At 46.3% G+C, this 12,400-nt stretch overlaps 1 protein-coding gene across 1 annotated transcript in view; it reads left to right on the plus strand.

Annotated features, from left to right (window-relative positions):
• Positions 1-12,400, plus strand: part of LOC110512128 (uncharacterized) — a 101,123-nt gene that overhangs the window by 82,914 nt on the left and 5,809 nt on the right. The window contains exons 18-19 of the mRNA XM_090182934.1: positions 979-1,041; positions 6,677-6,819. Coding sequence (XP_090039060.1) covers positions 979-1,041; positions 6,677-6,802 — 189 coding nt within the window. The 3' untranslated portion in view covers positions 6,803-6,819. The remainder of the gene's footprint in view (positions 1-978; positions 1,042-6,676; positions 6,820-12,400) is intronic.

Consider the following 12,400-nt stretch of genomic DNA (forward strand, 5'->3'; position numbering starts at 1 on the left):
CCTTCGCTCTCTCCTTTCTCTCCTTTTCTCTGTCCTTCTCTTTCTCCTTCTCTCCCCTTCTATCTCTCCTATCTCCCCTTGTCTCTTCTTCTATCTCTCCTTCTCTCCCCTTCTATCTCTCCTCTCTCCTCTTCTCTCTCCTCCCTCTCCTTCTCTCTCTCCTCTCCCCTTTCTCTCTCTTCTCTCTCCTTCTCTCTCTCCTTCTCTCCTCTCTCCCCTTCGCTCTCCCCTTCTATCTCTCCTCTCACTCCTTCTCGCTCCCCTTCTCTTTCTCCTTCTCTCTCCTCTCTCCCCTTCTATCTGTCCTCTCGCTCCTTCTCTCTCCCCTTCTATCTCTCCTTCGCTCTCTCCTTCCTCTCCTTTTCTCTGTCCTTCTCTTTCTCCTTCTATCTCTCCTATCTCCCATTATGTCTCTTCTTCTATCTCTCCTTCTCTCCCCTTCTATCTCTCCTCTCTCCTTTTCTCTCTCCTCCCTCTCCTTCTCTCTCTCCTCTCCCCTTTCTCTCTCTCCTATCTTTCCTTCTCTCTCTCCTTCTCTCCTCTCTCCCCTTCGCTCTCCCCTTCTATCTCTCCTCTCACTCCTTCTCTCTCCCCTTCTCTCTCCTTCTCTCTCCCCTTCTCTCTCACCTATCTCCCTCTTTCTCTCTCTCTCTCTCTCCTCTCCTCACTCCCTTTCTCCCTGTCTGTCCATCAGTCTTCGCTGGGATGGGTCCTCTCCTCTGTTACCACGGTGACCACTGCTCTCTGGTCATCATAGAAACGTCAGCCGCATCAGTCATGTTGTTTCCCAGGAAAAACAAGATATACATTTTTAGAAGCTCTTCTAATATCCATTGTGCTAAATCAGTTTTAATGAGCCTGCTTTCTCAACAGGTGTGTTAAAGATCGCCTTTTGTTAAATGTGTCTTTACTGTAAGGTCAGCTACTGTGATTCTACCAAGAGGTCCAGTAACATGACAGCACTCTTGTCCCTCACAGAGCTCCGCTGGAGAGGAGGAGGAGACAGGAGGGAGCCAAGAAGCACCTGAGACAGCACCTACGGTGAATATCTCTCTTTTTTTGTTTTTAAATTGAGTTTGATGGTCTGGGGGCCCGAATAGAATGACAAATAATTAGTAGATTTGTAGCAAATTGACCAGAAGAAGCCCAAACAGATTTTTTATTTGACCTTTATTTAACTAGGGAAGTCAGTTAAGAATAAATTCTTATTTTCAATGACGGCCTAGGAACAGTGGATTAACTGCCTGTTCAGGGGCAGAACGACAGATTTGTACCTTGTCAGCTTGGGGGTTTTGAACTTGCAACCTTTCGGTTACTAGCCCAACGCTCTAACCACTAGGCTACCCTGGTTTGACTAAACCATAACCGTTTCAAACCGTTCTTCCATTTGTACGTGGGAATACTTGGGGAACATATTTCCTAAATTAAAATCAATTGGAGCTGATTTATTGGTGTTTTATAGTCCTTTATGTTCCCCAAAAACGTTTTGAATAAAACCCCCGCGGACCCCCGGTTGGGAACCCTGGTCTGTAGTTACCGCTGAGTCACAGTGACTACAGACCCACAGACAGAGATGTACGTCACATGTACAGCCAAAACCGTTGACTGTAAAAGGCAGAACCTGTACTGATTGTAAAGGCACAGCCAGAGTCGATAGTCGATGCGGAATCACAGACGGCAGAAGCACAGTTAGAGCCAGTACTCACGGCAGACACAGTGGCAGAATCAGAAATCGCCTCTTAAGTAGCCAGAACCAGTGTTGACTGTAAGGTCAGTAGTTACTGTAGAGTCAGAGCCAGTAGTGACTGTAGAGTCAGGGTCAGTAGTGACTGTAGAGTCAGGGTCAGTAGTTACTGTAGAGTCAGGGTCAGTAGTGACTGTAGAGTCAGAGTCAGTAGTGACTGTAGAGTCAGGGTCAGTAGTGACTGTAGAGTCAGGGTCAGTAGTGAATGTAGAGTCAGGGTCAGTAGTGACTGTAGAGTCAGGGTCAGTAGTGACTGTAGAGTCAGGGTCAGTAGTTACTGTAGAGTCAGGGTCAGTAGTGACTGTAGAGTCAGGGTCAGTAGTGACTGTAGAGTCAGGGTCAGTAGTGACTGTAGAGTCAGGGTCAGTAGTGACTGTAGAGTCAGGGTCAGTAGTTACTGTAGAGTCAGGGTCAGTAGTTACTGTAGAGTCAGGGTCAGTAGTGACTGTAGAGTCAGGGTCAGTAGTGACTGTAGAGTCAGGGTCAGTAGTGACTGTAGAGTCAGGGTCAGTAGTTACTGTAGAGTCAGGGTCAGTAGTTACTGTAGAGTCAGGGTCAGTAGTGACTGTAGAGTCAGGGTCAGTAGTTACTGTAGAGTCAGGGTCAGTAGTGACTGTAGAGTCAGAGTCTGTAGTGAATGTAGAGTCAGAGCCAGTAGTGAATGTAGAGTCAGAGTCAGTAGTGACTGTAGAGTCAGTCAGTAGTGACTGTAGAGTCAGAGTCAGTAGTGACTGTAGAGTCAGCGTCAGTAGTGACTGTAGAGTCAGTCCTTGTGAAGACTTACAGAAAATGTTTGACCTCTGTCATTTGTTATTGACCAAATACTTATTTTCCACCATACTTTGCAAATAAATTCATAAAAAATCCTACAATGTGATTTTCTGGATTTTGTCTGTCATAGTTTAAGTGTACCTATGATGAAAATTACAGGCCTCTCTCATCTTTTTAAGTGGGAGAACTTGCACAATTGGTGGCTGACTAAATACTTTTGGCACGTTGGCAGTGGAGAGTGCTTGGAATCAAGAGGCACTGTTCGATATGTTCCTGCATGGCATCTCAGAGGAGGTCAAGGACAAGCTTGCAGCCCGGGAGCTCGATTGCCTCATCACTTTGACCATCCGTATCGATGGGCAATTACGGGAACGACAGAGGGAGAATCACCACTTCCTGAGCATATGCCACTATGCAGAGCTGGGCTGTCAACAGCAGAACGGCAATACAGGATCGACACGAAGAGTTGTCTGTTGCGGGACTCTTGGTCATTTTGTGTCCTCTTGTCCTTTAAAGAAACCAGGCTCACCAGTAGGAGCAAGTATTCTCGTGGGCCATATGGAGAACGTTCCTGCTTCCCCTGCTCACACCCCTTTTCATGCCATTCTGCTGTGGGGAGACCAGTCCAAATATTTCTGGGTTCTCGTTGACTCTGGGGACGACGAAAGCTTTTTGGACGCTACCCTGGTCTACTGGTGCCATCATGGGCTGAAGCCCATTCTGCCACGCCCATTGCCTAAAGTCAGCACAACCTGCCCCGGGATGTCTTCCTGGGGGCTCGGAAAGTGCCCCAGACCTCTCCGGAGTACTAGGACCTCCGGGAGGTGTTCAGCAAGGCCATATCACTTCCACCGCACCAACCCTATGACTGCGGGATTGACCTTCTCCCTAGCACCACGCCACCCCGCGGACATCTGTACTCTCTGCCGGGACCGGAGACCAAGGCTATTTATTTTATTTTAATTTATCCATTATTTTACCAGGTAAGTTGACTGAGAACACGTTCTCATTTGCAGCAACAACCTGGGGAATAGTTACAGGGGAGAGGAGGGGGATGATTGAGCCAATTGTAAACTGGGGATTGTTAGGTGACCGTGATGGTTTGAGGGCCAGATTGAGAATTTAGCCAGGACACCGGGGTTCACACCCCTACTCTTACGATAAGTGCCATGGGATCTTTAATGACCTCAGAGAGTCAGGACACCCGTTTAACGTCCCATCCGAAAGACGGCACCCTACACAGGGCAGTGTCCCCAATCACTGCCCTAGGGCATTGGGATATTTTTTTAGACCAGAGGAAAGAGGAAAGAGTGCCTCCTACTGGCCCTTCCACACCACTTCCAGCAGCATCTGGTCTCCCATCCAGGAACTGACCAGGACCAGCCCTGCTTAGCTTCAGAAGCAAGCCAGTGGTGGTATGCAGGGTGGTATGCTGCTAGAGACCTACATTGGGGACTCCCTAGCTGCTGGATTTATCCGTCCCTCTTCCTCTCCCGCCGGCTCAGGGTTCTTCTTCGTGGAGAAAAAGGACAAGACCCTGCGCCCATGCATTGACTAGTAGGGACTCAATGACATTACAGTTAAGAACCGTAACCCGCTACCACTCATCTCCTCGACCTTCGAGCTGCTCCAGGTGGCCACTATGTTTTCCAAGCTGGATTTACGGAACGCCTACCACCTGGTGCAGATACCAGAAGGGGATGAGTGGAAGACCTCCTTCAACACAGCCAGTGGCCACCACAAGTATTTGGTCATGCCCTTTGAACTCACCAATGCCCCTGCTGTGTTCCAGGCTCTGGTGAATGGTATTCTCCGTGAAATGTTGAACCGGTTCATCTTCGTCTACATTGATGACATCCTCGTCTTCTCCCGCTCCCCTCAAGAACACTTGCTCCACGTCCAGCTGGTCCTTCAACGCCTTCTGGAGAATCAGCTGTTTGTCAAGGCAGAGAAGTGCGAGTTCCATCGCTTCACCATCCCTTTCTGGGTTACATCATCTTTGTTGGGAGTGTCCAGATGGATCCCAGGAAGGTGAGAGCAGTGATGGATTGGCCTCAGCCTACATCCACGGTGCAGCTGCAATGTTTCCTGGGGTTCGCCAACTTCTATCGTTGCTTTATCCGGGGTTACAGCATCCTGGCTTCCCCCCTATCAGCACTCACCTCACCCAAGGTTCCGTTCACATGGTCTCCAGCTGCTGACCGGGCGTTCCGGGACCTCAAACATCGCTTCACCACAGCTCCCATCTTGGTTCATCCGGACCCTTCCCGTCAGTTTGTGGTGGAGGCCGATGCTTCAGATGTCGGAGTGGGGGTTGTCTTGTCCCAGCGTGCTGCCCTTGACCTCAAGCTACATTCCTGCGCCTTCTTCTCCCATCGCCTCAATGCCACGGAAAGGAACTACGATGTGGGGAATTGTGAGCTTCTCGCGGTGAAGATGGCATTGGAGGAATGGAGGCACTAGCTGGAGGGGGCGGAACATCCGTTCATCGTGTTGACTGACCACAAGAAGCTGGAGTATCTCCGCACCACTCCAGGCAAGCCTCAACTCCAGGCAAGCCAAATGGGCCTTGCTGTTCACACTGTTCAACTTCTCCCTCTCATACCGGCCGGGATCCAAGAATGTCAAGCCGGATGCACTGTCCCGACGCTATAGCCCCACGACTACTACCCCGGAACCCGAGACCATCCATCCCACTTCATGCCTGGCGACGGCACTCAGCTGGGGAGTGGGGAAGCAGGTCCGTGAGGCACTGTGTTCCCAGCTGAATCCCGGGCGGGGGGAGGGGTGGACCAGATGTTCGATCTTGACACTGTCCGCTCTGCAGTCCTGGAGTGGGCCCACTCCTCCAGGCTGGCCTGCCACCTGAGTGCCCATTGGACCCTGGCCTTTGTGTGACAGCGCTTTTGGTGGCCTACTATGGTCCCTGACATGTCCGCATTTTTCAATCCATGTGTCTAGAATTAAGCCCATGTCTCACAGCCCTTTGTCTTCTATTTCCAGGCCCACCCCTACTCCCCGTGTCGTCTATGGCCATCCGGCTTACACGGCGAGACGCCTCCTGAGGGTTAGACCACGGGGTAGGAGTTTCCAGTACCTGGTTGACTGGGAGGGTTGTGGCCCGGAGGGGAGGTGCTGGGTCCCCGCTAGAGACATCCTGGACCCGGCCCTCATCGCCGACTTCCGCCGCCGGCACCCCGGTCAACCAGGTATGTGCCCAGGTAGGACGCCAAGTGGCGCCCCCTAGAGGTGGTGGAGGGGTACTGCCACTCCCGGATCTGTTTCGCCTGTCTTTGTGATTGTCTCCACCCCCTCCAGGTGTTGCCCATCTTCCCCATCTGTCTTGTTTGTCAAGGCAGCTAGCGTTTTTGTGACAGCACCTGCTTTTCCCCAGTCCCTCTTTTCTCGTCCTCCTGGTTTTTGACCTTTGCCTGTCTTGACTCTGTACCTGCCCACCTGACCACTCTGCCTGTCCCTGACCCTGAGCCTGCCTGCCGTCCTGAACCTTTGCCCCACTTCTGGATTACCGACCTCTGCCTGACCCTGAGCCTGCCTGCCGTCCTGTACCTTTGCCCCTGTTGCTGTGATAAGCATTGTTGCTTCGACACAGTCTGCATCTGGGTCTTACCTTGATACCTGATACTTATGTAAATAAGGTATTTTTTTTTATTTATTGTTTAATACATTTACAAAAATGTCTAAAAACCTGTTTTTGCTTTGTCATTATGGGGTTTTGTGTGTAGATTGACAAGGATTTTTTTTTTTTTTACAATTTAATCCATTTTAGAATAAGGCTATAACGTAAGAAAATGTGGACAAAGTGAATGAGTCTGAATACTTGCAGTGTATGTCCATTTCTGATAGATTGTTTTATTTAATTGTCTTGCTCTCAATACGGTCTGTAAATGTAAATTTTATTCCTGAAGCTGAAGTTTTGTTTCTCGGGTTTTACATTCCAGCATGTGGCATGTATTTGTCCTATTTCATTGTTTATTTTTATGTTTGTTTGTGTTCACTTAGGGGTTTTAAATTGTTTCCAGGACAAAGCTGTTGTAATTATTTTACAGTTAACAGGACACACACATATGAATCCCTAAATTACATATTCAAAATACCAAAATTAATGGTGAAGTTTCGCAGTTTTTATTTATTTCTTCTCAGAAACCCGAGCCAGCAGAGGAGTCGACCACCAAGGAGGTTCCTGTTGTCCACACAGAGACAAATCCCTATGGGTCTTCAGAGGTGTGTTCATTTGGGCAGAAGAAGAGAAAAGGAAAGCAACAATGAGTTTCTACTTGGTTCAGGTAGTCTTTCCATTCACGTCTGTTGGGTGCCTAATAAAAACTCATTTCGAGTCACGTGACTTCTGACAGGGTGACTGACACCAACGGTGACGCTATCCCCGGTGTTCTGATGAGCGCTCAGACTATCACCTCGGAAACCAACGGCACCACGGCAACCACACACAACGCTAAGGTCAGGGGTCATTTCATTAGCGACCCTTTTGACCTCGCTAGAATTCTACTCTCCTTTTTAGAATAAATAAATAGTAATACTAACCATAACCCATCTGTCTAGTACCACATCTATAATACTAACCCATCTGTCTAGTACCACACCTATAATAATAACCATAACCCATCTGTCTAGTACCACACCTATAATACTAACCCATCTGTCTAGTACCACACCTATAATACTAACCCATCTGTCTAGTACCACACCTATAATAATAACCATAACCCATCTGTCTAGTACCACACCTATAATACTAACCCATCTGTCTAGTACCACACCTATAATACTAACCCATCTGTCTAGTACCACACCTATAATACTAACCCATCTGTCTAGTACCACACCTATAATAATAACCATAACCCATCTGTCCAGTACCACACCTATAATACTAACCCATCTGTCTAGTACCACACCTATAATAATAACCATAACCCATCTGTCCAGTACCACACCTATAATACTAACCCATCTGTCCAGTACCACACCTATAATACTAACCCATCTGTCTAGTACCACACCTATAATAATAACCATAACCCATCTGTCTAGTACCACACCTATAATACTAACCCATCTGTCTAGTACCACACCTATAATACTAACCCATCTGTCTAGTACCACACCTATAATACTAACCCATCTGTCTAGTACCACACCTATAATAATAACCATAACCCATCTGTCCAGTACCACACCTATAATACTAACCCATCTGTCCAGTACCACACCTATAATACTAACCCATCTGTCTAGTACCACACCTATAATACTAACCATAACCCATCTGTCCAGTACCACACCTATAATACTAACCCATCTGTCTAGTACCACACCTATAATACTAACCATAACCCATCTGTCTAGTACCACACCTATAATACTAACCCATCTGTCCAGTACCACACCTATAATACTAACCCATCTGTCTAGTACCACACCTATAATACTAACCATAACCCATCTGTCTAGTACCACACCTATAATACTAACCCATCTGTCCAGTACCACACCTATAATACTAACCCATCTGTCCAGTACCACACCTATAATACTAACCCATCTGTCCAGTACCACACCTATAATACTAACCCATCTGTCTAGTACCACACCTATAATACTAACCCATCTGTCTAGTACCACACCTATAATACTAACCATAACCCATCTGTCTAGTACCACACCTATAATACTAACCCATCTGTCCAGTACCACACCTATAATACTAACCATAACCCATCTGTCTAGTACCACACCTATAATACTAACCCATCTGTCCAGTACCACACCTATAATACTAACCATAACCCATCTGTCTAGTACCACACCTATAATACTAACCCATCTGTCTAGTACCACACCTATAATACTAACCATAACCCATCTGTCTAGTACCACACCTATAATACTAACCCATCTGTCTAGTACCACACCTATAATACTAACCCATCTGTCTAGTACCACACCTATAATACTAACCCATCTGTCCAGTACCACACCTATAATACTAACCCATCTGTCCAGTACCACACCTATAATACTAACCCATCTGTCTAGTACCACACCTATAATACTAACCCATCTGTCTAGTACCACACCTATAATACTAACCATAACCCATCTGTCTAGTACCACACCTATAATACTAACCCATCTGTCTAGTACCACACCTATAATACTAACCCATATCTCTAGTACCACACCTATAATACTAACCATAACCCATCTGTCCAGTACCACACCTATAATACTAACCCATCTGTCTAGTACCACACCTATAATACTAACCCATCTGTCCAGTACCACACCTATAATACTAACCCATCTGTCCAGTACCACACCTATAATACTAACCCATCTGTCCAGTACCACACCTATAATACTAACCATAACCCATCTGTCTAGTACCACACCTATAATACTAACCCATCTGTCCAGTACCACACCGAAAATACTAACCATAACCCATCTGTCTAGTACCACACCTATAATACTAACCCATCTGTCTAGTACCACACCTATAATACTAACCCATCTGTCTAGTACCACACCTATAATACTAACCATAACCCATCTGTCTAGTACCACACCTATAATACTAACCCATCTGTCTAGTACCACACCTATAATACTAACCCATCTGTCTAGTACCACACCTATAATACTAACCCATCTGTCCAGTACCACACCGAAAATACTAACCATAACCCATCTGTCTAGTACCACACCTATAATACTAACCCATCTGTCTAGTACCACACCTATAATACTAACCCATCTGTCCAGTACCACATCTATAATACTAACCCATCTGTCCAGTACCACATTCCTTACTCACCCTTTTTGCTACCAGACGATTAAAGGAGGGATCTCTGAAACCAGAGGAGAGGATTGTCATCACCAGAGAAGCAGGAGATATTTACCCTGATCAGGTCTCTGTCTCTCTCGCTGTCTCTCTGTCTCGCTGTCCCTCTCTGTCTTTCTCTGTCTTTCTCTCTCTGTCTCTCTGTCCCTCTCTTTCTGAATCTCTCTGTCTCTCTCTTTCTGAATCTCTCTGTCTCTCTCTTTCTGAATCTCTGTCTCTCTCTTTCTGAATCTCTGTCTCTCTCTTTCTGCATCTCACTATCTCTCTTTCTGAATCTCTCTGTCTCTCTCTTTCTGCATCTCACTATCTCTCTTTCTGAATCTCTGTCTCTCTCTTTCTGAATCTCTCTGTCTCTCTCTTTCTACATCTCTCTCTCTGTCTCTTTCTGAATCTCTCTGTCTCTTTCTGAATCTCTCTGTCTCTCTCTTTCTGGATCTCTCTGCCTCTCTATTTCTGAATCTCTCTGTCTCTCTCTTTCTACATCTCTCTCTCTCTGTTTCTTTCTGAATCTCTCTGTCTCTTTCTGAATCTCTCTGTCTCTTTCTGAATCTCTGTCTCTCTCTTTCTGAATCTCTCTGTCTCTCTCTTTCTGAATCTCTGTCTCTCTTTCTACATCTCTCTGTCCCTCTCTTTCTGTCACTCTCTGTCCCTCTCTTTCTGTCTCTCTCTGTCCCTCTCTTTCTGCATCTCACTGTCTCTCTCTTTCTGCATCTCACTGTCTCTCTCTTTCTGAATCTCTCTCTCTGTCTTGCCCACTTTCTGTCTCTGTCTCTCTCGTTCTGCAATTCTCTGCATCTCTTTCTACCCTTCTCTGTCTCACTTTCTTTCTCTCTTTCTTATAGATCTGTTTAATATAAATGGATGAGGATTTCAAATAGAAATCGATTGAATGCTGAAGATTATGTTAAACTTCCCAAACACTTAACCTCTCTCTCTTTCTAATAGTGACAACAGACATACAGTTTTTCCTCATCAATCTACACACAATATATATATATATATCCCATAATGACAAAAGCAAAAGCAGGTTTTTACAATTTTTTGCATTATTTAAAAAAAAAACTGAAATATCACATTTCCATAAGTATTCAGACCCTTTACTCAGTACTTTGTTGAAGCGCCTTTGTCAGCGATTACAGCCTCCAGTCTTCTTGGCTATGACGCTACCAGCTTGGCACACCTGTATTTGGGGAGTTTCTCTCTCCGTCTCTCCAGAGATGTTCGATCGGGTTCAAGTCCGGGCTCAGGCTGGGCCACTCAAGGACATTCTGTCAGGCGGTGGGGGTAGCTGATGCATGAAGTCAGGCGCAGGAGTGCAGGGATGAGTGAAAAACGCACTTTAATAAAATAAAATAATACATTTTAATTTAATAAAAAAAGGCAAATGCACAAAGTAACCTACCCAATGTGCGAACAAAAAGAACGGTTGTCACACTAAACACGGGTGAAACAGCACCCGGGAATAAACCAGCCGGAAACATACCGACCTAACAAATAAACAATCACGCACAAAGACATGGGGGAAAAACAGATAACAGCTAAATACACAACAAATGAAATGGAACCAGGTGTGTGGGAAAACAAGACAACACAAATGGAAAATCTAAAAATGGATCAGCGATGGCTAGAAGACGGGTGACGTCGACAGCCGCACACCGCCCGAACAAGGAGAGGCATCGACTTCGGCAGAACACATTCAGAGACTTGTCCCGGAGCCACTCCTGCGTTGTCTTGGCTGTGTGCTTAGCGTCGTTGTCTTGGCTGTGTGCTTAGCGTCGTTGTCTTGGCTGTGTGCTTAGCGTCGTTGTCTTGTTGGAAGGTGAACTTTCTCCCCCAGTCTGAGGTTCTGAGCGCTCTGGAGCAGGTTTTCATCAAGGATCACTCTGTTCTTTGCTCCGTTCATCTTGCCTCCATCCTCACTAGTCTCTCAGTCCCTTCCTCTGAAAAACATCAGCTCAACATGATGCTTCCACCACCATGCTTCACCGTAGGAATGCTGCCACCACCATGCTTCACCGTAGGGATGGTGCCAGGTTTCCTCCAGACGTGACGATTGACATTCAGGCCAAAGAGTTCAATCTTGGTTTCATCAGACCAGAGAATCTTGTTTCTCATGTTCTGAGATTCTTTAGGTGCCTTTTTGCAAACTCCAAGCGGGCTGTCATGTGCCTTTTACTGATTAGTGGCTACCGTCTGGCCACTCTACCATAAAGGCCTGATTGGTGGAGTGCTGCAGGGATGGTTGTCCTTCTGCAAGGTTCGCCCATTTCCACTCTAGGGCTCTGTCAGAGTGACCATCGGGTTTTTGGTCACCTCCCTGACCAAGGCCCTTCTCCCCCGATTGCTCAGTTTGGCCAGGTAGCCAGCTCTAAGAAGAGTCTTGGTGGTTCCAAACTTCTTCCATTTCAAAATGATGTAGGCCACTGTGTTCTTGGGGACCTTCAATGCTGCAGAAATGTTTTGGTACCCTTCCCCAGATCTGTGCCTCGACACAATCCTGTCTCAGAGCTTTTCGGACAATTTCTTCCACCTCATGGCTTGGTTTTTGCTCTGACATGCACTGTCAACTGTGGGACCTTATATAGACAGGTGTGTGCCTTTCCAAATCATGTCCAATCAATTGAATTTACCACAGGTGGACTCCAATCAAACGTCTCAAGGATGATCAATGGAAACAGGATGCACCTGAACTCAAGTCTCATAACAAAGGGTCTGAATACAGAAGAGGACAGGCCACCCCTCATAGCCTGGTTCCTCTCTAGGTTTCTTCCTAGTTTCCTGCCTTTCTAGGGAGTTTTTCCTAGCCACCGTGCTTCTACACCTGCATTGTTTGATGTTTGGGGTTTTAGGCTGGGTTTCTGTACAGCACTTTGAGATATCAGCTGATGTACGAAAGGCTATATAAATATATTTGATTTGATTTGATTTGACGTATGTAAATAAGCTATTTCACTTTTTTTTTTTTTCATACATTTACCAACTTTTCAAAAAAAAAAAAAATG

The sequence above is a fragment of the Oncorhynchus mykiss genome, chromosome 8, assembly GCF_057628025.1.
Source record: "Oncorhynchus mykiss isolate SJ-2025 chromosome 8, ASM5762802v1, whole genome shotgun sequence".
In the NCBI taxonomy this organism is placed as follows: Eukaryota; Metazoa; Chordata; class Actinopteri; order Salmoniformes; family Salmonidae; genus Oncorhynchus; species Oncorhynchus mykiss.